The sequence below is a fragment of the Crocuta crocuta genome, unplaced genomic scaffold, assembly GCF_008692635.1.
Source record: "Crocuta crocuta isolate KB4526 unplaced genomic scaffold, BGI_CrCroc_1.0 scaffold1177, whole genome shotgun sequence".
Classification (NCBI taxonomy): Eukaryota; Metazoa; Chordata; class Mammalia; order Carnivora; family Hyaenidae; genus Crocuta; species Crocuta crocuta.
In genome coordinates, this window is record NW_027527921.1 from 160484 (window position 1) to 185798 (window position 25315).

The 25315-nt window shown below is 51.4% G+C and overlaps 2 protein-coding genes and 1 long non-coding RNA gene across 7 annotated transcripts in view; 1 reads left to right on the forward strand and 2 right to left on the reverse strand.

The window, feature by feature from the left end:
• Positions 1-1719: 1719 nt before the first annotated feature.
• Positions 1720-25315, forward strand: part of RSPH14 (radial spoke head 14 homolog) — a 100106-nt gene continuing 76510 nt past the window's right edge. The window contains exons 1-3 of one of the 2 annotated variants that reach the window (XM_077749262.1): positions 1720-1962; positions 22649-22766; positions 24703-24959. In XM_077749262.1, the coding sequence (XP_077605388.1) occupies positions 24761-24959 (199 nt within the window). In that variant the 5' untranslated portion in view covers positions 1720-1962; positions 22649-22766; positions 24703-24760. The other variant, XM_077749257.1, reaches the window with a different exon arrangement.
• RAB36 (RAB36, member RAS oncogene family) lies at positions 1885-18358 on the reverse strand. 3 transcript variants are annotated; one of them, XM_077749274.1, is made up of 11 exons: positions 18280-18358; positions 17415-17497; positions 14046-14137; positions 12182-12247; positions 11653-11754; positions 9125-9189; positions 7441-7496; positions 6276-6353; positions 5861-5951; positions 4307-4426; positions 3665-3805 (listed from the first exon to the last, which is right to left on the reverse strand). In XM_077749274.1, the coding sequence occupies exons 2-11, from the start codon at positions 17481-17483 to the stop codon at positions 3741-3743; spliced, it is 804 nt and encodes a 267-aa protein (XP_077605400.1). In that variant the 5' UTR covers positions 17484-17497; positions 18280-18358; the 3' UTR covers positions 3665-3740. The 3 variants fall into 3 exon arrangements, with proteins under 3 accessions (XP_077605416.1, XP_077605408.1, XP_077605400.1); XM_077749290.1 differs by lacking the exon at positions 18280-18358 and having other exon boundaries at positions 1885-3805; positions 5881-5951; positions 17415-17491; XM_077749282.1 differs by lacking the exon at positions 18280-18358 and having other exon boundaries at positions 1885-3805; positions 4329-4426; positions 17415-17491.
• LOC144219308 (uncharacterized) lies at positions 21839-22695 on the reverse strand. 2 transcript variants are annotated; one of them, XR_013331370.1, is made up of 3 exons: positions 22647-22695; positions 22045-22137; positions 21839-21958 (listed from the first exon to the last, which is right to left on the reverse strand). It is a non-coding gene; the product is annotated as an uncharacterized LOC144219308 (long non-coding RNA). The 2 variants fall into 2 exon arrangements; XR_013331369.1 differs by lacking the exon at positions 22647-22695 and having other exon boundaries at positions 22045-22549.

Genomic DNA, 25315 nt, shown 5'->3' on the forward strand with positions numbered 1-25315 from the left:
CCTTGGCCAAGGATTACAGTAAGTGTGTGGGCCTTCCCTTCCAGGGCCCCCTCGGCTTCACCTGCCTTCTGTAGAATCAGTTATTGATGAGGCCCCTACAGCTAGGGAGTCCCAGGGGGGTATCCTGGTTGTCATTTCCAGCCTTTGCAGAGACAAGATGAGCTTGTTCCTGAAAGCATGGCCGGTGAGATGGTCCAGGCTGTGGCTTCCAGTGGTCAGAGGCCCAGAGCACCCTCAGGCCAGGGGGTGCCACCCACCTGTGAGGCACAAGGGAGCCCTGGGGCTGCTTTGCTTCCCAGACCACCCACCATGTGTCCCTGAGCAAGCAGAATGAAGGGCCTGTAGACAGCAGGCTGGGGTGCAGGCTCAGACAGGTGGCTGGCTGGTGGTCCTGAATGCTGGGGAGGCATCTGGATGTGGGGGCGGAGGCCTGGAAGGATCTGGGCTGCCTGGAAAGAGGCAGAGGTGGTGTGACAGCCACATTTCCCGTCTGCCGATCAACTTCCCTCAGGGGAAGGCCTGACATATGGAAGGTGACGTTGGGAGCCCACAGCAGATGGCAGAGGAGCCCAGGAGCTGTTGGGAGGGGGTCTCATCTCAGGGCAGCCCCTGAAGTCCTGGGCTTCTTGGGCAATGGTGTCCCCAGGTCTCCCCACCCCACCCCAGTCTTCAGGAGCCCATTCTCCCTCAGAAGAGGAGGGTCCATTCTGAGCTGCATGCTGCTTCTTCTAAAAGCTCCCCCCACCCCATGCCTTCCCTCGGTCTCCACTCTGGGCCTCCTTGGTCACCATGTCCCCAGTGAAAGCTCTGAACTCCTTGTGAACCTGGTCCTTTCTCAGGTATGCTGATTCTCATCCATGTGAATGTATAAATGTAAGTGACCCTCTGTCCATCTCTGTGTTCCAGTTACCTAGATCTTAGGTAGCCTTAGGTCTCCCTGCTTAAGATGCCCTGGGTCTCTCTGGAGAGTGGGGCTCATTTGGGGCTGGCTCCTATCTTCCCCCTCAGCTGAAGTGAGAGTTGAATGGATGTCCAGCCTCCCCCTACCCACTCTAGGGGCCCAAAGCAGGGCCAGGGGAAGGAGAGGCCAGCAGGTGCCCAGGACACAAGATTAGGGAGGTTGGGAGCAAGTGCCCCACTCTGAGTTACTGGGGAGGCTCTGTCACATCACATGGCTACAGGGCTGGGGAAAGGCTGACCAAAACTTTGGAGGCTCAGGGAGCAGGGGGTGACAGAGGAAGGGATTGGTTAGCTCATTTTCTGGCTCTGCTAGGGACCCTGAGGAGGGCTGGGTGCAGTTGAGGATGTGTGAATAAACCCCTATTAGGGGTCACAACCCTGGGTGACAGGGCAGTGGGACCACCTGACTGGGGGACACACGTAAGGGACACAGCGTCCCAAAGCTGAGGCTGCTTGGGAGGGAAACAGGGCTGAGTGACAAGCTATGTCTGAACCACTTGCATATGGACCTGTTTCTGCCCCAGAAATTACAGCCAAATTTTGAGGTGTTTGAAAGGAATGTCTTTGTTGGCTTGTCAGGTGATTCTGACAGAGGAGACTCCGAATCTACCGGTGGGAAACTGAGCACACAGCGGACAGCATGGGGAAAGTTTAATAAAGGGCTACTTACAGAGAGTGGGTGGTTCTAGCTTACATACTGTGGTTGGTTCTAGCTCAGCAGCTAGCAACAGGATGCTGTCATTGTGCCCCACCCTGGGGCCGGAAGGGGTGAGGGGAGGGAGCTGTTGGAGAATGCCAGCCCACTCTGGCTGGGCTCCTCCGTCCTGGGACACTTTCTGTTGTGTGCCACAGCCATGGTCCTAATGTGGCCTGCCTGCCCCCCAAGACTGTGTCTAGTGGACCAAGCTGTGGCCCTATGCCACAGAGGGACCAGCAAGTCTTCTTTGGGAATCCTGAGTGTGCAAAGCCACAGCTACAAGGATGGTCACTGAAGCACCTTCGGTAAGCTAAAACCTGGAGACAAACCCCTTAGGGGGCAGGGCACTTGGGCCTCTGGTCCATTCCCAGAAGGAAAACTGGCAGGTCCTAAAGGAACAAGTAGGTTCGGTGTGTGGAGAGGGCTCCTGCAGGTCAACAAGAATGCAGGCTGCGAGGCCGCATGTGTGGTGATAGGTCGTTCTGGTTAAACAAACAAGACCACAAACATGGTTGTGTTGCCTAGTAGTAGTCTGAAGGATTCCTACAGCTGTTAACAACCCTTACTTCCAGGGACAGGAGGGGAATTTCAGTCTGTATACAAAACTTTGTAGTGTCTTGTTTTGGTTTATCATAAACATGTTCACAATACCTTTGAGTGATTTATATAAAGAAGTATTTTATAGCTATAAAGAAAGCTAAAATGTGAAGGGAGAATGAACAGGAAAAGATGCCAGGGTTCTTCCCCAACCAGCATTGGGCAATCGCCGTCAGCCAATGAACATCACTGGGCACCTGCAGTGTGCCAGGCACTGTATGGGGTACTGTTCAGGGCACTGACCAGAACAGCTGTTTGCAAAATGCTCACCTGAGAAGCAGGTGGGAAATGCCCAGATTTGCCCACCTGCTTGTAGCATGGGGTGGGCGGGGATGAGCGGGCACCCACCCAGGGCCACGGAGTGTGGGGTGGGTGGGAGTACTTAATAGCGTCCACAGAAGAGCAACATGAGAGTATAGAGAGAGTGGGTGCTCTGAGCGGGAGCTGGGGAGGGGGTGCCTGGGTTGTTCCTGCCAGTTCTGGATGTGCAGGACAGGGTGGTGTAGGTGAGGAGCTCTCTAGACTCTGGAGGGCTTCTGACATCCTCCAAAGATGCATGAATGCCACCACAAAGGTCCTGAGGGGCACATACCCAGCATTTTCTTGTTCTTGAGGTCCTTCCTGTGCAAGCTGGAGGGAGAGAGGGGGTGGCAGGGCAACCAAGCAGTGTCTAGGTGACTATTGTGATAATAACAGCAGGACAGTGCCATGCAAACTGGATATAGCAGTAATTTACCGGGGCAGCTGGGCAGTCTTCTTCCCGCAGCGCAGCCAGGGAAACCTATTGTCCAGGTGGGCCAGAGGGGCATGAATGGCCTGTTCTGTGCATTCTCACCCACTGGCCAATAGGACAGGATCCCAGGGATCAAGGGGGAGCCAAAGATGACCCCTTGGCCAACAAGGGCCTGAGAGACTGTCTTGTCCATTCTCCTCCAGAGGGATCCCACAAGTCTGTGGCAGAGGGACACTGGACAGTGAGGCCTGGGGCTCCGAGGCCCAGAGCTGCAAGTCCTGTTAATAACAGAAAAGTCCCAAGCAGGGATGACCGGTGGATTTTCCCTCATATGCTAACTTTGACAAGTCCTGCTTGTCTGGACCACTTAGTTGAGAAGGATTCTGAGGCTAACCAAGGAAAGCTGGGAGAGTGTCTATATGGGCAGCTGATGTGTGCCAAGGGTGAGAGATGGTGGGGCAAAAGTGTGTCGTGTCTGCAGTCCTGAGACCTCTCAAGGCCAGGTGAATCTATAGGAGGGACTGGCCTTCCCGATGATCACCACAGTGTACCCACCAGCTGGGCAGTGAGGGGCTCTTGGGCAGCGGGTGCAGGCCTTTCCTGGCTCCTGACCTGCTAAAGAGAAGTGGCTGAGCTCTGGGGCTCAGCATGGTGGGTGGTCAGACACGGGTGCCTTCCTATCACCCCTCCACAGTCACGGAAGGCACTGTCCACGCGTGTGCAGGGAGTAGAGGATTCTGATACAGGTCCCAGCTAACAGCAACCCAGGCTGGAGGATGTCTTGCTCTCCTGGGTCTCGGGTGGTCTCCCCTCCATTCCTGCAAGGTTGCGAAAAGTCATGTGGCATCAACTAAGCACCTGTAGCTGACACTGGGCAACTTCCCTCCCCTGCCGCTGTTACCCTCTGGTGACTCTGCTGGTCCCAGCTGAGCTTGACCTCCTGGGCCTCTCAATCAAGGCCATGGTGACCCAGCACAGGCCAAGAGACCTAAGATATATTCTAGGTGGTGGAATAGTGTGGGCAAAGACACAGATTAGAAGAGCCAAAGCCAGGACACATCTGTGCAGCCAGGACTGCCCAGCCTGGCTCATGAGGAAGCTGGCAGGAGGGCAAGGAGAGCCAGGGAGGGAGTCTGAGCTGGCAGGCAGGGTCAGGGATGCTGTGGGCCTGAGGTCAGAGTAATGCAAAAAGGATAGCCCAGAGAGGACAGCACAGGGGGACAAGTTAAGGGAATGGCCTCTTGGGACAGGAGGATGGTGGACATAGATTTTAGGCCTCAAGCCTGCTCCCCAGCCCCCACCCTGCTGTCTGTACGCACGGATGAGGTCTCCTTCGCCGACCTGGAGCCGCGCGCTGCTCCTCCTCTCCAAGTCCTGAAGAATCGATTGCTCGAATGCCAGGGCGGCTACGCGGCTGAAGAATGCCTTCACATTCTCCCCTGTGGGCCCAAGAGACACCCCTGACCCTGTGGCCTCTGCCCTCACCTGCAGATGAATTTGCGAGCCGGTGGGTGCAAGCCTACGGCCAGGGCCGCCCACCTGTAGGGCTGCCGGAGGAGACACAGTGCAAGGGATGGGCTGGCTGGCCCGGCCACCCACTCAGGGGGCTCTGGGCCCCCCTGCCCTGGCAGCCCCCTCAAATCTGAGGCTTGGTTTCCCAGCATCTACTCTTCCGATTATTCACCACTGAATATCTCCTATGGGCCAGGCACTGGGATGTATGGAGATTAGAAGGGTGTCTGCTCACCTGTCACTTTTGAGCACCTGTCCAGTGGGCAGCTGTGAAGATTAATATGCTGTCACCTCCCACTTGGAGCCTTTGTGCATCCTCCTCCAGGTGGAGAAGGCCACCCACCTAGGCACAGGGCTAGGTTCCAACTCCTGACATGCACACAGCCCTTGTGCAGCTAACAACCTATACAACTGTTCAGGGCGATCCTGCTTGGCCCATAGGGGAATTCTCAGGGAATGTTCTGTTACTCTAAGAGGGTGAGTTCTCATAGGATATGGTGGATGTTGTCAGGAAGGGGCAGAGGCAACTGAGCATGGCCACTGCCACATTCTTATCTGTGTTAGGCTGGAGGTTGTGCCTCCCCCTGTGGTGCCTACCCTCAGCACTCCCACCATTGTCTCCCCAAGGCCCTGGTCAGATGTTTACCTTGGCCCCTCACCCAGGGCAAGGACTACAAGACATAATCCCCGAGTCCCCAGAACCGCTGGGGCCTTCTATGAGCCAGGCACTGCATGTTATTTCATTTCATCCCGGGCAACAACCTGTGTTTTTAAAGTGTGACCCTTGCTTTTCTGCATTTTCTAACTTTTCCTCAGTGAATACATACGGCTTTTGTAATTTAAAATATGTCTTTGCAGTAAAAACAAAATGAGATGGACAGCCTCACCCATTTCCCAGATGAGGACACTGAGGCTGAGAGATGTTAGGCATCTTGCCAGGGATACAGTAAGCAGTGACCCATGGGTGAAGGTGGCTCAGGGGCCGGGGACTCAGTGTGGCTGGGGGCCCAGTCAGTGTGGCTGGAGGACAGAGGCTGGAGGCTGGAGGATGGTACAGTGATTACAGGTGAGGGCTATATTCCAATCCCAGCCCTACCACTTCCTCCCTGTGACCCTGGATGTGACCTACAGGGATAAAATGGATCTGCCTCAAGAAGGGAGGGGGTTGCATTACAGAACACAAACTTAGGGCCAGGCGTCACTATTTCTGTTGTTCATAAGGGAGGGCTCCCAGTCTGCCTCTAGAGATGGGGACTCCTCGCAGGCAACGGAAGGTCCTGCATGGTCACCAGCACAGCTGGCTGTGACTCTAGCATCCCATAGAGACACAGAAGGAAACTGCATGCACTGTGGCAACTCACCTGTCTTAGCGGACACCGACCAGTACTCAGCCTGCATCTCGTTGGCCAGGCGCACAGCCTCTACTTCTGCCTGCTCACATGCAGCTCCTGACTGGGAGAAGCAGCCCTCCTGACCCAGTTTTCTGGGCCCTCCCTGTGGGGAGGCGCTTCCCACTTGGCCTCCTCCCTCCCCATCTCACCCTGGGATGGGCAGCCTCAGTGCATGGGTGGGGGCACACATCCCCGGGAGCGAGACCCCAGTGATCCCTCTCAGACAAGACAGGCACAGGGAACTCAGGTGCCTCTAATTTTCAGCTCCTGGTCTTCAAATTCTCATCTCAGCATGTCAGTGCCACCCTCCATTCCCCAAGCTTGGGCTGAAAGTGCGCATATTTTCCCAAGCACCATCCCAAGCCTCTAGCTCTGGTGTGCTCACCAGAAGGTCTTTCTTGGTTCCCACGAGGAACACGAAGCAGGAGCCTGGCTCATTCTCTCTGAGTGCATCTTCCAGCCACTGCCTGGAATGTACACAGGGGAAACAGGCTAAGGGATGGCATCCATCTACCTAGAGAGGTCTGAAGAAGACCAGGGAATGGGGAGTGCAGACCTGGGTCCACCCCAGAGCTGGGAGCATTGAGCCTCAAGTTGCAGGGAGGGCACCTAGACCCCAGCCAGTTGAGAAGGATGCTGGTCCTGCCCCCCAGCTGGGCCCCAGCTGGAATGAAGGGGGGTAGGGACGCAAAAGCACCTGTCAGAGGAGGTGAAGACCCTGCTCTGGCAGTGCCCTCACCTGTGTCACCTTGGGTAAGTCCTGCCCTTTCATCAACTAGAATGATCATCCCAGTCTCCCTCACAGGGTTGGGGAGAAGCTGGATATGAATGCCCCAAATGAAAGTGAGGTGAAAGGACTTTGGTTCATTAACTGAACGGTTCCCAGCAGAAGCAGATGGCCTCCCAGAACTGGTCATGTTACCAGGTCTCTTGACTGATCTCTGCCCAAGACAGCAAATACTGCCCCTTCAGACAGGACTGGATATATATAATTTGTAGTACCCAGGGCAGAGTGAAAATGTGAGGCCGCTCCTCCTCCAATTATTAAAACTTTCAAGATGGTGACAGCAGAACATTAAAGCAAACACAGGCTCAGGGCTCCAGGGGGGCTCAATCAGTTAAACGTCTGACTTCAGCTCAGGTCATGCTCTCATGGTTTGTGAGTTCGAGCCCCACGTCAGACTTTCCATTGTCAGTGCCAGCACCAGCTGGGCCCCTCTCTCTGCTCCTCCCCTGTGCACGTGCGCTCGTTCTCTCTCAAAAATAAATAAACGTTAAAAAAAAAAAAAAGAAGAAGAAAAACAAAGGAAGGACCCAGTGAGTGCTGGCCCCGGTATGACTGGGCTGTTTGCATATCCTGAATGGGACCTGTTTCAGCAGATGGATGCAAATCTTAAGGGATAATATGGCAAACTGGACAGTAAGTGGCCTATGGGCAGTCCGTTCTGACAAGTGAGCCTGGTCACATGCACCTACCACTGGGGGCCCAGCTCACGGGCGTTCCCAAATCCAAGGGGCCACAGAGTCCCAGGGGCCACAGAGTCCCAGACTTGCCTGGTGTGCTCCAGAGTCTGCACATCAGTGAGGTCAAAGGCTGTGATGATCACTGCACACACAGGGAGAAGCCAAGAGCGGGTCAGCAACAAGTGAGGCAAACATGGTGTGACCAGGAGGGGCTCCTCTCAGGCAGCTCCCTACTCCCCAAGAGAAACCCAGAGAGGAGACTGGTTCCTGCAGAACTTCTAGAGTAGTCCCCCAGGCAGTCGGCTCTGGTCCCCACTACGGAGGCTGGGAAGGAGACATCCCATGGCTGCCCCTTGGGACCTATCTACCCACCACCTTCTCGAACCCATATACAGAGGTGCAGCCCCAGGAGGTATCCAGGGAGGCAAGATGAGTTCATGGGGTCCTGTGTTCAAACATCCCCTCTGACAACTACATTGCTAAGGGAGCTCAGATGAAGGTTTTAACTGCTGAGAGCCTTAGTTTCCCCATCTATGAAATGGTGAAAATGATATCTCAGGCTCTCAGGTTGCCATAAGGATTAAGCAAGAACAGCTATTTTACAAGCGCTTGGTCTAGGGCCTGACGCAGGGCTTTTGACCAATGGCAGCTATGGCTATGAGGACAATTTGCAACAACCAGCCTTAGGAAAACAATTTCTGAGGAGCAGGGTGGGCAGAAAATTGGGAGATGCAGCCCTTGTCCCCTAGGTGCCTCTTATCAATGGCCACACCCTGGTCCCATATAGTCCAGGGTGCCCAGGACCCCGTTGGTGTCCTGAGAGAAGCCCCATGTGGAGGACATTCCAGAATAGCTTGCTCTCCATTGGCCCTGGGGGTGTGAGTGGGGCTGGGCAGAACCTTCCTCTGTACCTTGGCTGAAGGCTACAGGAGCCCCCCACTCTCTGAGGCAGAAAAGAATGGAAATGAAGGAGGATACTGAGGACCTTGATGGTGGTGGCCCAGGGTGCAGTTCCCAGGGGTGTCCCAGTGCCTCACACCTCATCCTCAGGGCATGTCATCCCCCTGAGAAGACACGCCAGTGCTAGAACTCCAACCCTCGGCCAAAGTGCTCATGGTTTGTTTCCTGTTTTTGCTTTTCTCAAATATCAAATGGTAAATTTGGGATTTCTTTATACCAGTACTGAGTAGACATACTGTGCCTCAAAACTTGAGCCTGGTTTTGGAGACTATGAGTGGTTCTCATGTCTCCCATTGAAACCCCTTCTTCCTAGGAAGCTGGGGTTGGAGTGGGGAGCTTATGCTGTTACCTGCTGTCTGGGAGTCCTGCCCAGTGCCCAGACCACCCCCCTCTGCCCCCCATCTGCAGGTGCAGTCCTTCTGTGGCCTGCCCCACCTCCCCTCCAGCCTAGCCTCCCTGCACCTCCTCCAGGAGTCCAGCCTGCTCTTCTTTTCCTTTTCATGGGTCACTAGACATCCACCTCCCTTTCTGAGCATCCTTCTGAGCTGACACTGTGGCTGAGACTCACAGGGAGCAGCCACCAGCACAGGGTCCCTGCGACTGGATATGACTGCTGAGGCCAACCACAGGCTGGGCTGGCTGGAAGGCAGTTTCTTCATCCCGGAGGACTGGCCAGGGATTTTCTCAGTGGTTCTTGGAGAACAGATTTGGTGTCTGCGCAGAGGACCTGGACTTCTTGCTATAAGCCCAGTGGGAGCCTCCGCTGCATGTGGTTGAAGATCCCACTATTGCCGTTACCCAGATGCTCACCCTGGGCACCCCGGTAGTAGGCAGATGCAATGCACTTGAACTTCTCCTGCCCTGCTGTGTCCCAGCTGTGTGGTGGCAGAGACAGAAAGGGAAACAGAGAGGTGGCAGATTAAGCAATTGCAGTGGTCTAGCCAGCAGGCTGGTGGGGCTGTAGGCAGCCAGATCTGAGGGCCTGTGCCAGTGACCCACCAGTAGTCCCCGCCCACCAATTCCTCATGATCTCTTCCGGTGCCCCATGGAAGAGTTCCCTGGTTGGATTCACCATGCCAATGGGGGAGGGGCATGGCCCTACTAGTTCCACTGCCTGGATAAATGGAGTTGTAGCTCAGTCCCTTTGGACCATACCATTAAAAAAGAGAGTATGTTCCCTGATATGCTTGCTCTGCAGATGTGGAAATCCACCTGCACGGAGGCCCTGTGAATGCAAATGGGGCTCCAGGCTGGGCTGCCAGCTATGGATCTGCCCTGGGTCATATGTGGCTGGGCCATGGCTTCAACATTCTGCACTGCAGCAGAGGGGATGCTCAAGTTTCTGAGTAGGGGGTGAGAGTATCTGACAGGGATGTGGTTTGCATCTCCTCGGTGACTCTGAGCTCTGGCTCTCTGGGGAGGCAGAGCCCTGGCTCTATGGAAAAGAATGCAACAATCGATTAATGATGTCTGCCATGATCACACTCCATGAGAAGAAGGGGACACCATGCTGAGATCTGGTTTAGAACCAGCCTGGTGGTCAATATGCAGGGCTAAACCTGGCTCTGGTTTAGAACCAGCCAGGTGGTCAATATGCAGGGCTGAGTCCGAAAATCCATCCCTTTTTAGGATGAATAGTTAGGGGCACCTAGGTGGCTCAGTTGGTTGACTGTCTGACTTCAACTCGGGTCATCTCAAAGTTCATGGGTTTAAGCCCTACATCAGGCTGACAGCTCGGAGCCTGGAGCCTGCTTTGAATTCTGTGTGTGTCTCGCTCGCTGCCCCTCCCCCACTCATGCTCTGTCTCATTGACTCTCAAAAATAAATAAATGTTAAAAAAAATTTTTTTAAATAACAGATCAGAATTTAACTCTTTTCAGCAAATGGAAAAGTAGACAAGCCATGAATAAGACCTCAACAGTCTGAAATGTTTTCAAGTGATTCAGTATGATGCAGAACATTTTGGCTCTATTCTTTCATTAATTCATTCATATTGTCTTTCATTTCTGAAGATGATTCTGGATGGGAAGCTAGAAGGGTAGCCTGGAGGTGGGGCAGTTGGATAGCTAGCAGTGGCCTCAATGTAGGACAATAAGAAGCCAAGCCAGGACAGTGTCTGGTCTAGTTAGATGTGGTCAGTGGCCATAACGGGGGGCCCCCGCACAGGCCATTCTCTACACGGCTCTACCTAGACTGCCCCATCAGCTCTGTGCTCTTCAGCTCTCTTGGCTCCAGAGCCCCTTGGTCCCACAGCCCTGCATTTTCACAGTCTCTTCTGCTCTGATCTGGTCCTGTACTCTCCCTTGGGCAAGATTCAGCAATGCCATCTGCATCACTAGGATGGCACTGGGGCTGTCCTCAGGGAAGCAAACACTATCACGACAGAGTTAGGAGCTAAGGTCCATGAGAAGGTGAGCTCCATCTTGATGACCATGGATCCCCAGGCTAAGCCCAAGCATGGAATAGAGGATGGAGAAATGAAACCAGAGGAGCAGGTGTGAGCCCCAGGGAGAGAGAAAGGAGAGGGGGACCAGGACAGAGGGAGCAGGCAAGAGGGGATGTAGGGGCAGCTGGGCAAAGAGCATAGAATGGGCCATGCAGGAGAGCCTGGAAGGGGGAAGGAAGCCACAGAGCAGAGGGTAGGGCTGGTAACACAGATAGGCCTGCAGCATCCTCCAGATGCCAGAGGAGAGGGAAGGGAAGGTCCAGAGCTCTGGTGGAAAGTGTGAGCCTGGGAGAAAGACTCTGGGCTATTCTAAGGGAAACTAGATGGGAGACTGAAGCCAGTGGGTCACTGAGAGGCAGAAACATGGGGTCTGGCAGAGAAGCAGACAGACAGAGGGAGATAAACAGAGGGAGTAGAGTGATGGCAGAGGGGGAGGGGGGTACATCAGGCCTGAGAAAGGCATGTGGACTAGGTGGCCTCCACTAGAGCCCAGGACACAGGACCACTTTTGGCTCCATTTTACAGATGCTCAGAGGTCTGAGGTGACTGGGATCACCAGGGGCCAGGCAGGGTAGGGGCACGGACCCGGAGCCAGAACCTGAGGGGTAGGCATCAGGAAAGAATGAGGGTGGGTAGGCTCATCAGGCTGTGAGGCCTTTCCCAGGTCTGATCACCAATGTGAGACACCCATGGAGACTGAGGGAGGATTCAGGCCTCAGGGAACTGGAGAGACTCAGTTTCACACAACCATTCCTGTTTGCCCAGACAGGTCCTCACTGAGTACCACAGGGCATGGTCAACAAGGAGCTCACCAAGGCTTTCCCTATGGGTCTCCTCCGCAAAGCCCACCCATGAGCCACATAGGAAATAGTGTGACCTGATGGCAACTTACATTTGGAGGCTGTAGGGAATCCCAGAAATCTCAAAGCGCTCGATTTCAAAGTCCACCCCAATGGTGGCCTTGTAGTCCCGGTCAAAAACATTCTTGCAAAACCTGTGGGAGTTGAGGAAGTCATCAGAGAGGCTGTGTGTGGAAGCTTCGCTCACGACAGCCAAAGTCTGCAAGCAATGAAAAGTCCACCCTATAGGGAATATAAGGAGATGATGGTCCCCAGAGATAGACTGTAGATGGATGGAGCTTCTGACAAGAACTTTGTAGGGGTAGAAGAGCAGGTCAGGAGGCAAACTCTGAAGGTCAGGGCCACTGACGTGTGAGCCTATGGTTCCCAGGGATAGTGTCATGAATGTCAGGCTCCTGAGATGCTGCACCCTCCACCCAACCTGCCATTCCCTGATTCCTCGTACCTTCTTCGGAGATATAGTTCCCAGCAGCCACGCAGTTTTGACTATGACAAAGTTATCTGGGCCTCCCAGGCAAAGGTGTGAGAAGTGGTGCTGGGAGGTGTGGCTGGCGGGCGTACCTGTGGATGAGGCTGGTCTTGCCCACGTAGAGATCGCCAACGACAACCACCTTGGAGAGTCTAAGCCTGTGAGGGACATGGGTGTGTTGCTCTCAAGCATGGCCACAGAACATCTTCACACATATGGGCCCTTCCTTCCCTGAGCTCCCCACTCATGAACTACCCCTCAATCCTTGACAGGGGATAGGCCACCTGCTGAGACATTCTGGGATGTCTAGCCCCATCACTGGTACTCAAAGGGGAGCAGGAGGGCGTGTATTTGTTCTGGGGACTCTGCTGTCTCTGGGACCATGCCCTTATGCCACTGCGCCCAAGCCCTGTCATGAGAATAAGAATTGGGCATGATGAGAGGCTCAGTCTTGGACTGATGGGGTGGAAGGAGGAGTCCCAGGTGGGGCAATCTACAAGCTGGGGGTGCAGTAAGAAACTTGGAGCCCACTGGTGCAGTCATAGTGCCCATGTGCAGAGGATACAGGCATGGGGGTGGGGAGCCCCTGTATCCTCCTACCCACCTCTGGGGCTACATGGGCTCTTGCTCTTTGCAAGCAGGTACTCCCTGACCAGGACACCACTGCCACCAACTGTCTTGGAGGTATCTGCAAGGTCCAGGCAGGCCCCAAGAGGTGAGGAGTAGACAGGACTCGGGCTAGGACACAGCTCCAAACTGTGGCTTGAGGCAAACTGGCTCTGAAGTTCTTGGGCTCCCTGGGGACCCTGCTCACCGAGAACAGCCACCGCCTCATCCTGTGTGTGTCCCGCACTCTCTGTGGCAGAATGCCTGAGACTTCTGGTGATACTTTAAGTTTCTGTAGCTCATGCCACAGGAGCTCAATGGGCAAACATCTGACCCGGCACCTCCTCTGCCTGCAGACAGTGAGAAGGCACTGTCTATGTCACCTGGTGACCTGGCACAGCTCCCCTGGTCATGTCTGAGAGTGCAGAGGCTGTGTCTTCTCTGCTTCCAGCTGGCTTCTAGTTCTGAAGGAGGGCAGCCCTGACTCCACTTCCCAGATGAAGAAGTAAAGGTACTGCCAAGGTATTATGGGGGTACCCACTGTACCTCAGTTTCTGTACCTCCTGGTGCTGTTGTGAAGGGTCAGAGAGGTCATCTGCATGAAGCACCTTGTATGGAACCAGTATGGTGGCCACTGCTCTCAGCCCACGACCAGGGCTGCTTTGGCCGTTCTGACCTGAGCCCAGCCTCACTTTGTGCCACCTTGGGAACCTCAGTGCTGGATGTCCACTGTCACCTCATGACACCTGTGAGCTCTACAGACTCCCTGAGCAGAGTGTGAGCTCCTCGAGAGGAGAGGCAGAAGCAGGCCCTGGTCCCTGTGTGTTAAGAGGAGTAACTGCTAACTCCCTATGCCAGCAGAGCTAGTACAGGAATGCAGTGGTGCCAGGTGGTGCCGAGGAGGGAACAGGACAGGCACAGCCCTTGCCCTCACAAGCTAGGTCTAGTGAAGAATCCAGATAGGCAAACTTGTAATTCTGTGAGGTAAGTCCTTGGGCCCCAGAAGCACACAGGAAGGGCACTGTGGCCAGCCCAGCCTGGGGAGCAAGGTGGTGGGGGACTCCCCTGACACTAGACTGTGAGCTGAAGGATAGGAAAGACATTCCAGACAGAGCAAGCAGACATACGTGGAGAAAAGTCATGTGTGATCTACTGAGAAAAGGGAAAGCCATTCTCTCTGGCAGAGGTGGGTCAAGCAAAGCCAGATCAAAATCCCCATCAGCTCTGGGCCTGTACTGGGCTGCATAGGTGTCGTCTCTGTGTTTCATTTGTTCATTCATACATTTATTTCTTCATTCCTTTCTGCTGCCTCCCCACACATCCTACGCCCTCAGGCTGCGGGTCACTTACCCAACAGTCCCTGTGTTCCTGCTCTGGCAGGTGCTGCTGACCTGCCCATGGAAGTGCTCCTTGAGCTGCAGGCAGGCATTAGGGGTGTACCACTGGAGAAAGACAGACAGACAGATGGGCACTGTATCTTGTGAAGCTATGGCTCCATCACCAAGCAGGGCAGTGAGGTGATGACTTGCTTACAAATTCTCTCCCTCCCAAGCCCTGAAGCTCCAGCTTCACCAGCTTTCTCTGATCCCTTTCTTACATCTGCCTTCGGATAGATGTGGCCCTGAGACTTCAGGGTCTTGTGAGTCCTGAGGAGCAACAGCAGAGGCCAGGCCAGACCAAAGGACCCAGGTGGTGACTCGGAGAGCTGTGTCTAGCCTGGGGAAGCCTGTGCCTTTGCTGTGGGCATGTGGCAGGTGTCTGTCATCTCTGAGCCTCTCATGGTGAGATGAGGGGCAGGCTATAAGGGCCCTTTTAGCTCCAAGATTCTTCCATACTTTCTATAGATCTCAGATGCCATTTTTTAAAAATATTCATATATGTGCATGGAAAATGTCCTGAAGGGCTCTTTTGGTCTTCTATATTTCTTGGAAGGCAGAACTGGGTAATGGTTTAAGAGCACGACCTCTCTTAAACAGGAAGAGGAGGACCTGTGTCCACTCTTAGCTGCTGTGTGATCCCGGGCAGCTGTCTAATGTCTCAGAACTTTAATTTCCCCATATGTTGAGACTTCAGAAGCCTGGAGGCATAGAATGAAATAATGTTGTAAAGCCATCAGCACAGACCCAGCCTGGCATATATTAAGTGCTCAGCAAAGGTTCACGGCTATTAAGATGTCATGACACATGTTGAGCGTACATTAGTTTTATAATTGGAAAAGATGATATTAAACAAGCTGAAGGTGACTATTATGTTTTGCTCTCAGATTAGCAGAGGCTAAGGATGGATCGTGGTAAGGACATGGGGAGTAGGGCATCACTGGAGGCTGTTGATGTTCTCTGCTATGATATGGCAGTAGTCCCCTGAGCCACCTGCTCTGTACTTTGCAGCACTGCTTGGACACACAGCTCCCCTATAGCAAGGGCTCCACCTCCTCCCTTAGCCCTAGTGTTTCTTCTGACTTCCCAGGCATTGAAATGGGCTCTTCCTTGGCAAATCTGTCCCCACAGTTCCAGGTGGGACAGAGGAAGCAGGGACAGCAGGGAAGGAGCTTTACAAAAGGGCAAGTCACAATATCTCAGTAGGCCCATTTCCTCATCTGTAAAGTGGGGATACTCATAACAGCAGCTCTTCATATGGTCATTGGAGGACCAAATGGGTAATGCAGGTGAACGGCTTAGCTTTGCGGCCCACATTCTTGTGGAACAGTGTCAGCTATTTTAGGAGAAAGCTGGCTGCCTTTTCCTGTTGACTTCCATGTTGGCTTCAAAATAGGGGCCAGCCTGGTCACAGTGGTCATTAGAGGAATCCCACCATTTTGGATGCACTGAAGAAATGTAATAAGGAATACTGAGCAAGAAGCGTGGGCTGATTTTGGATACAGGGAAACTGAGGCACATAGTAAGAGAAGGGGCCTGCCCCACCGGACCAAGAATATCTCAGGTCTGAAATGTTGTGGGCCTGAGATACAAGATGAACTGCCACATGGGGCGCCTGGGTGGTTCTGTCAGTTAAGTGTCCAACTTCGGCTCAGGTCATGATCTCAAGGTTCGTGGGTTCGAGCCCCGCGTCGGGCTCTGTGCTGACTGCCAGCTCAGAGCCTGGAGCCTGTTTCAGATTCTGTGTCTCCCTCTCTCTCTGACCCTCCCCTGCTCATGCTCTCTCTCTCAGAAATAAATAAAGCATTAAAAAAAAAAAAGATGAATTGCCACAGATGGGAGCAGGGAGAATCTCACCCTCTGTGAAAACACGATGGATGCCCCAGGCTTTCTCTCAGGGTAGGGTAAGGTTGGAGCCCTAGAGCCAGACCCAGGTCAAGTCCTGGCTCTGCTACGCTCAGCTGTGTGATGCCAGGCAGCTCTCCCTACCTCTCTGAACCTTGTTGGTCTTCTCTGTAAATAGGGTCCTCTGTCCCTGAACTGTTTTGTGCCCATCACACGTCCTTTCTTTTTGGCTCATTAAACATCTGTGTCCATCATCCCTGGTTACTACCGCCAAGCTCTCTAGGGAAGCAATTTCCTGGGCCTCTGCTGAGATGGACAATTCTGGGGGAATTGTCCACAGGTGAGGTTTGAGACACCACAGCTTACTTTGTGGGTGTGTAGAGGAAGAAAAGGTGAGAAGATATGGCTGCGGACCCAAATTACCCTAAGTCCTACAGTCACCTCCTTCCTCCTTACCAGTTTGGGCACAGAACTCAAAACAGAGAGGTCACTCTACAGAGAGGATTTTTCCTTCCATGCCTGTCCCAAGTCAAATGGAAGCAAACACTGACAGCAGGATCTTATGTGTCCTTCCAGAGATATTTTTGGCATGTACAAACACAGACATTTGTTTTCTCCCCTCTCCTTTTCCCCACCCATGGAAATACTCTACACACTGCTCATTTCCTTGCATTTTACTTAATTGACTTTAGCCGTTACTGCACATCAGCTCCTGAAGGGAAGCCTCATTCTTCCTCATGTCTGTTAGGAAGTAGCCTTTTGCTGTTGAAGCAGCCCCATCTGGAGGACATTTAAATTGTGTCTGACCTTCTGCTTTACAAACTGCTTCAATGCCTGGCCTTGAACGGGCTGGATCAGAAGGCAGGGGCAGTACAACGGTGGAAAATACTGTCTCACTGCCCCCTATAGGGGTTGTTCTGATTTGCATCCCCTGATGCAATTGATACTGGATTTTAATACACATGGCAGAGAGCTGTGCGTTTTCAACAGAAACTAAAAGCAGAATGGTAAAGAGGGATGCCCTGGATTTGGTTTCAGGAAACTAGAATACTCTTTTAATAACAGTAATAATAATAATGAGAACAGCAGTGACCACAACTCAGGTAAGGGAGCTCACATTTACCAACAGCTAGGCACCCAATGTGAGAGGAATTATCCTTATGTATCAGCAGCTGAGAGGTTGAATGACTTGCCCACAGTCACAGAGTTTAATGACAGAGTCAGGATTCACACCCAGGACTGTCTGACAGCAAAGTCTGCGCCTTTAACCTCTATGCCCCACTGTCTCCTGGTGGTCACCCTTAAGTTGCTGGTCCACTTTGGGCAAATCAACACCAAATCTCCCTGCTTCTCTAGAAGTCTGTTAAGTTCCCAGGGTCTGTTAGTGAGGGACTGACCTCCTAGATTCTGGTGCTTTGTGTCCAGTGATGAATGTAGGTAGAGAAATGTGGATTTGGACATAAAGCACACAGAAGGGGTTGGCCTTATGACTCTCTACCTTAGGGAAGCTGGTGATGATGCGGTCTCGGCTCACAGGTGGCCCCAAAGGCATCAGGGAGGACCTCATCCTTCCAGAATGTCCTGTGGAGCCAACCAGGGGAGAGTTAGGGAGCTGCACAAAACCCCAAGGACTCAGCCTCAAGTTTATGTTTAACTTTCAGTAGCTTTAAACACTGATCCTGGCCTCCTTCTCTGTCAGGGACACTGGCCAAAGGTCATCTCTTTCCATCTGCAGGGAGTATGGTTGGGGTGGGGGTGGAGGGGACCAGGCTTTCCTGGTCCTGCCTGGGAGTCAGGAAGACCTTGGTCTCCTCTTGCCAGGTATCCAACCAGGAGCAGCCCCTCTCTGAACTTATCACTGGGGTGTGAGTGCGGCATTGGTCAAATGCTGAGCTGTGCATCACAGCCCAGGTGGAGGAAGTGGAATTGGGGCGGTGAGGGGGTGGTCCCTTGCTCCTAGTCTCTAAGGGATTAAGGCTCTGGTGGGGGGGGGGGGGGACTTAGGTTTCAGCCCGCAGGCGTTTTCCTGTACCATCTCACCATGCCCAGTGCCTGGCCCCTTAGGCCTATTCAGCAGCCCTGCATCTTCTTCTGTCCTTCCCCTCTCTGCACAAGGGTGGCCTTGGCCGAAGCCTTAACCAGGCCTATCGTCCTCCTGGATCTGACCCGGCTCTCCTTCAGGACTAACGGGCCTGGCCCAGGGGGGGTGCTCAGGAAATGAGCAGGTTCCTGGGCTGCAGGCCGTGTCTTTCAGGTTACCGCGGTGGGAGGTGGGCAGGGACGCGGAGCCCTCCCAACTAGGGCCTCCGGGACAAGCTCATACGGGAGCGAACGAGGTTGGGACGAGAGTACGGCGGACTCACCCAAGGAGGTTGCAAAGGCTCCAGAAGCCTGGTGGCCTGGTCAAGCTGGGTCCGGGGCAGCGATCACCATGGCAACGAGCACCACGCGGGACCGGCTGGTGTCTGACGAATCCAGGGCGTTGGGGACGAAATCTGGGCGGGGCTCGCAGCGGAAAGAGTCCCATACGCTAATAGCGCAGTCGGTCACCGTAGCAACCGCAGCCTCTTGGGGAACAGCAGAACCCTCGAGGACACTGCCAGAGAGCCCGCGATCACCTTGGTAACAAGGGCCGGAACTGGTAGGCAGGTGGTGGGAGGAGGGCAGGGCGGGCCCAGGGGCGGGGCCGAGGGCCGAGGGCTGATCACGGAGAGACTCGCGCACCCGCCTCCAAGGGATAGGTGGTGGTGGCTCATAGGAAAGGATAAGGATTATGTGAAGCATTTATTTATTTTTATAATATTGAATATTATTTTTATGGTTATCTAAATTTTTCCGTTTTTCTTAATATATTGGTATGAAGTATCCTCTTAGTCTCTTCCACTTCCAACTGGTATTGCCGATGTCCAAGCCATCATCTTCTCTCCCTGCAGCTGGTCGCCTTGCCTTCACCCTTGCCCCTGGCCTATTCCCAGTTCAGCAGCCCCAGGGATCCTCCTGTTAAAACAGATCAGATCATGGAAATCTTCCAATGCCTCCTCATCTTTCTCAGAGTAATAAAGTCTTTACAATGGCACAAGAGGTTTCACGTAATTTGCTCTGGCCTTATTTCCTCTCTCTGTATCTTCATCATCAGCTTCTTCTTCTTCTTCTTTTTAAATTTATTTTATTTTAGGTGTACCTGGGTGGCCCAGTCTGTTAAGCGTCTGACTTCAGGTTATGACCTCACGTTCATGGATTTGAGCCCCATATGGGGCTCTGTGCTGACAGCTCAGACCGTGGAGCCTACTTGGGATTCTGTGTCTCCCTCTTTCTCTGCCCTTACCCTGCTTGTGCTTTGTCTCTCTCTGTCTCTCAAAAATAAATAAATGTTAAAATTTTTTTAAATAAAATGATTTTTTATTATTATTATTATTTTATTTTAGAGAGAGGAGAGCACAGGGGAGAGAGAGGCAGAGAGAGAGAAAGAGAGAATTTTGAGCAGGCTCCACTCGGAGTCCAATGTGAAGCTTGATCCCATGACCCTGGGATCATGACATGAGCAGAAATCAAGAGTCAGGTGCTCAACCAATTGAGCCACCCAGGGGCCCCTCCTCTCTGATTGTCACCTGCTTACTCCCCATCCCCCCATACCACACAGGCTCCACTGGCCTTCTTACTGTTCCTGCAACACACCAGGCACTGGGGTGTTTGCACACTGGCTGTTCCCTAGGTCTGGAAAGCTCTTTCTCCAGATATTCACATTGCTCCCCTCCTTCAGCTTCTTCAAGTTTGTTTGGATAACACCGCTAGATGAGACTTCTCCAAAGCAGCCTATTTACACAATTGCAGCATTCTCCCAACCCCTAATTCCGCTCTGTTTCTCCCAGGCACTTACTATTTTCTAACATATTATATAACTTATTGTTTATGTTGTCTATTTCCCCTCACTGGCAGCAGTGAGAGCAGAGGTGTTTGTGTTTATTTCATCCATGTATTGTATTGATTAAACAGAGCCTGGGGGCGCCTGGGTGTCTTAGTCGGTTAAGCATCCGACTTTCGCTTAGGTCATGATCTCGCGGTTCCTGGGTTCGAGCCCCGCGTCGGGCTCTGTGCTGACTGCCAGCTCGGAGCCTGGAGCCTGTTTCAGAGTCTGTGACTCCCTCTCTCTCTGACCCTCCCCTGCTCACGCTGTCTCTCTCTCTCTCTCTCTCTCTCCTAGAAATAAATAAGGTCATGATCAAATTAAAAAAATAAAAATAAAAATAAACAGACCAGACATTTAGTGAACGTTAAGTGAGTGAATGAATATTAAATCAGAAAAAAAAAAGAAGGTGGAGAACATTGTTTGAATCATATTTACTTGTATAAGTTTAGCTTAGCTCTGGAAAGCTACCAGAGGTACAAGTGAAGACAACCTGTTGGCTGGGGGCTGAGGAAGGAGGGAGACATTTTACTTTCATACTTTCTAGATTTCCCTCTATGTGCCTATATTGCCTATTGAATAAATAACTCAAGTGAAAATAAACACTTTGGAACACAAAGAATAATAAGATCCCCCATCTCTGGCCCTACAAAGTCAGTCTTGATTATTTTGGTGTGCTTCCCTCCTTCAAGTCTTTCCCCCAGACACCTCCTCCTCTCTGCATTCAGGGCATAAAAACTCTTGCTGTAGCATTGGCATTTAATTGGAGTCCAGCCCCCTACAGTGGCTTACCATTTATTGACCTTAATCTGTGTAGTTCTGAATCTAATGATGCCTGAATATCATATGCCTGGCTTCTGGAGCTCATTTTATAATTAATTTCTGTAATTAATGGCTGTTTATAAGCTGACTTGAATCACTGAGCTCCTATATGCTAGTTTCTGTTTGAAGAGTGAAGCCTGTGGGCTAGATGGCCTCCAGAGGCACTTGTAAGACTGTGTAATCACAAAATGATAGAGTAGTTAGCTTTGGAGAGGAGGATGGGGATAGGGAAGAGGATGCAGACATTGATAATGTTCTCATGGTGAATTCACAGACGATTATTATATTTTTGTTTCATAAATTAACATATATGTTACACGTAATGTTATGTGTATCTTTAAAAACATAACAAAAAGGAGATTGAAAATAATAAAATACAAGGATAATTTAAAAAAAAAAAAAAAGGACTGTGGGGGCACCTAGGTGGCTCAGTCAGTTGAGCGTCCAACTTTGGCTCAGGTCATGATCTCATAGTTCATGAGTTCAAGCCCCATGTGGGGCTCTGTGCTCACAGCTCAGAGCCTGGAACCCACTTCCGATTCTGTGTCTCTCTCACTCTTGTCTCTCTACTCCACCCCCACTCACACTGTCTCTCTCTCTCTCTCTCAAAACTGAATAAATGTTTTTTAAAAAAGTCTTTAAAAAAAAAAAAAAAGACTCCATAACCAGATTCTGAGAGGCCTAGCTAGGGTTCCCAGCTTTGAGAATCAACTTGATTCAGCTCCCTGATTTCACAGATAAGGAACCTAAGGCTCACAAAATCAAAAGAATTTCCCCAGTGAGTTAGAACTAGAATTGGAACGCAGATTTCCTGAACTCCTAGTCCACTGCTCTCTACACCACCTCCCTAAAAAAGCTAAGAGGCTCTGGCTTAGAGAGATCTTTTATGACTGGGTCCTTGGAAATACAGTATTAGGGGGCAGATCTCCACATCACCATATGGGATCCTTGGGACAACAGATCTAGGTTAGTTATCTTCATTTCAAAGCTAAATGTGCTGGAGGCTAATGCTTGGTGCCTTTGTTAAGTTTCAGTGCTGAAGACTCAGGCTTAGGGGGTGGACTTATGTGAGTTGCTCTACCTCTTCCTATGCCTCATTTTACTCAGCTATAAAATGAACCTGACCTTCTACTTCAAGGGTTTGTGGTGAGGATCACACAAGATGGTGAAGGTGCTTTGTAGACTATAAATCTTGATTCAAGCCCATTAACCATTCATTTATTCTACATTTACTGAAAGCCTTCTAGTATATTCCTGGCACTGGAAAGACACATAAACAGGAATGACGTGGTCTCCACTCTGAGGGAAGTTGGAGTCTGCAGGACGAAACAGAGAAATAAATAGCGAATTAGAGGAGAAAGTTTGCCAATGGGAAAATTAAGCTGCAGGAACATTTTCTAACCTGGAATTGGGGAGAGGATAGGCTTCATGGAGGAAGTGTACATCAAGTTGTGTCGTGAAGGACAGAGGTGGTCAGTGTTACAAGAAGCTCAGGCTGCAGGAAAGAGTTGACCATTTAGGAAATTAGAACCCAGCATAACTTAAGGAGGCCATGACCCTGGGCCTTAAGTGGCAGGCTAAGAGTTTGGAATCTGTCCTGAGACCAGGGGGGAGCCACAGGAGGGTTTTATGCAGGTGATGGCTGGGTCTGGCTTGCTTTCAAGAACAATTACTCCAACCAACAATGTGTTGTGTCCACTGCAGGAGCCGATCAGTGTCATTATCAGGTAGTCAGAAAGTAGATCAAGGAACATGGGCCAGGGCTAGATAGTCCCGGGATCAGGCCTGTGTGATTTAAACGAAGGTACTGAACCTCTCTGAAGTTTCTGTCTGTAAACTGGGAGTTATCACTTCACGAGTTTGCTCTGAGGATTAAAGGCATGCAATGTTCAATTCAGAGCGTACAATCATTTTTTCCCTTCCCTTCCTTTTTTTACTATGAACAAAGCTGAGCTGCCTTTGTTCCTCACAGTAACCTTGTAAAGTATCTTTGTCCCCACTCACAGCTCCTCCCAGCCGGGGACCCTGCGCCTGCGCGGCAGGCCCTGAGGACGCCACGGGAGTAGCTTGGCAACCTGGTCGCCTGGCAACGGCGTGCGCTTCCGGAACCACGCGCTGAGGCAGGTGAGCCAGCGGATGCCAAAGGGAACAGGGGGTCCCCAGACCCATCCAGTCGGGTTCGCATTGGGCTCACGTCCTCTTATCCCAGGGCTCTCTCATCTGGTTGGACTCTCGAACCCAAGGTCCTTAGAGGAGACCAGGCCCCTGTCCCCAGCACCCACTCTTTCTTGTGAGGGGAGTCCAGAAATGGCCGCGTCCCTTCCAGGTAGGCCCCCTACCCTCTTTCCCTGGTCACTTGGTGCCCAGAATCAGAGTCTGGCTCACCTCTTTTACTGGAGTTGACCATTCCTACAGGGCTGGGACTGTCACTGCGACTAATTGAAGTAACCACCACCACTATAATAGTAACTGCAGAGGACGTGTCCAGAGCCTGGTGTGGCAGGCCCATGAGCAGCAGTTCATATGACAATTCTAGGAGGGAGTGAAGGAGGTGCTATTATCACCTCCCTTTTGCAGCTGTAGAAAGACACAGACAGAAGTAACTTGTCAAGGGCCACCCACAGCCCAAGTCTGGAGCCTGTTCTTAACTATAGTTGAACCCTTGAACTACCTAGTGGTTAGGAGTGCTAACACTACCCTTCCCTCACAGTCGAAAATCCACATATTACTTCTGAGTCACTCTTTAACTACTAGTATGCCCACTGTTGACCAGAAGCCTTACCTATAAAATAAACAACATGTATATTATATTTATTATATATTATATTTTTACAATAAAGGAAGCTGAAGGAAAGAAAATGTTACTAAAGGGGGGCGTCTGGGTGGCTCATTCAGTTAAGCATCTAACTCTTGATTTCTGCTCAGGTCATGATCTCATGGGTCATGAGATTGAGCCCCCATGTTGGGCTCCGCAGTGCGGAGCCTGCTTGGGATTCTCTCTCTGCCCCTCCCCCACTCTTTCTCATTCTCAAAATAAACATTTTTTAAAAAAGAAAAGCATAGGGGCACCTGGGTAGCTCAGTAGGTTAAGCATCCTACTCGATCTCAGCTCAGGTCATAATCTCACCTCACTCAGGTCGGTGAGTTCCAGCCCCATTTTGGGCTCCACACGAACAATGAGGAGTCTGCTTGGGATTCTCTGTCTCTCTCTCTCTCAGCCTCTCCTCCACTTGTGTGCACAGGTGTGTGCTCTCTCTCTTCCAAAATAAATAAACTAAAAAAAAAACGAAGCATAAGGGAGAGAAAATACGTTAAGTATTTATGTAAAAAAGTATTTATGCAAAAGTATATTATGTAAAAAAAGTACCATATTGTAAAAAATCCACGTGTAAATAGACCCATGCAGTTTAAACCTGTGTTGTTCAAGGGTCAGCTGTACTGAGCCATACTGCCTATAGTCGCTCAAAGTGTGTATGTTTGTAATTAATAGAAATAAATCACACTTTATCCTCAATTCCTTTTTTGTGGTTGTGTCAGGAGCATCTGGATATGGGTCCCTAATGGACAAATGAGGTAGACCTGGATTTGAACATTGGCTCCTGGCCTTATCAGTTCCACCACCTGAAGCAAACTTCTACCCTTAAGCCTCAACTACTTCCTTTGTAAATTTGGGATAACACAAGTCCCCTCCTTCCGGAGTGGTTGAATTAGATACTAGGCATTGCTGGCATAAGATAAGTACTACATATGGTGACCATATTAGTGTTTGCTTTTTTCGTTTTGTGTCTTTTGTGCCTTTACAGTCCCCAGCCTGTGAAGTACTAGTGGTTTCCTCTGTCATTACTCTCGGGAGAACTCTGGAGTTTGCAATTTGGGCTGCTATTTACCTTTACTGTGATCTTGAGAAGATTCTTTCATTGTTCTCAGCCTCAGTTTGCTCATCTGTAAAATGAAAGTAAAAGTATCCACCTGGCTACCCTTACAGTTTTGAGGATCGAATGAGAAGTAGCTTCTAAATGACAGTAGTAATAACAACAACTTTTTGGATTCTCTTCATCAGTGGTTTCTGCATAGCTCTGTTTTGAAAGCTAGAAGGTTGCCCTCGCAGGCGTGGAAAGATGGCTCATGCCCGGATCTCCATGTACTTGCCACCTGACATCAACCCCACCCAGGCTGCCATTGCCTATGGCTGTCGGGCCCTACCCAAGCTGAACAAGGAGCTGCAGTCAGAGGACCTGCTGATGAGGCAGAAAGCTCTCATGGCTTTGTGTGACCTTATGCATGACCCTGAGCATGTCTACGTGGCCATTGACATAGGTGAGAACGTCACAGCCTGGGTAACCATAACTAGGGTCTGGATGGACAGACAGTGGCTCGAGGCGGGAGGGACTGAGGTGACCTGGCCCCTTCACTGCATCCCTCCTGGCTGGTCAGTCAGTACTTGCCCAGACACCACCAGTCTGTACCACCCAGAACCACAAATCAGCTCCCTCTGCTATGGCTCAACCAGGTGGCCACAAATCCACCAAACAGCTCTGCTTATGTATCTCATTCACAAAGCTGTCACAAAAGATAGACACACCTTATTAAAACCACATGTATATCTGGGAGCTATATGTCCCTTGTGTCCCACTTTTCTAATTATCAAAATAAGACTTGAGGTGACTTTCATG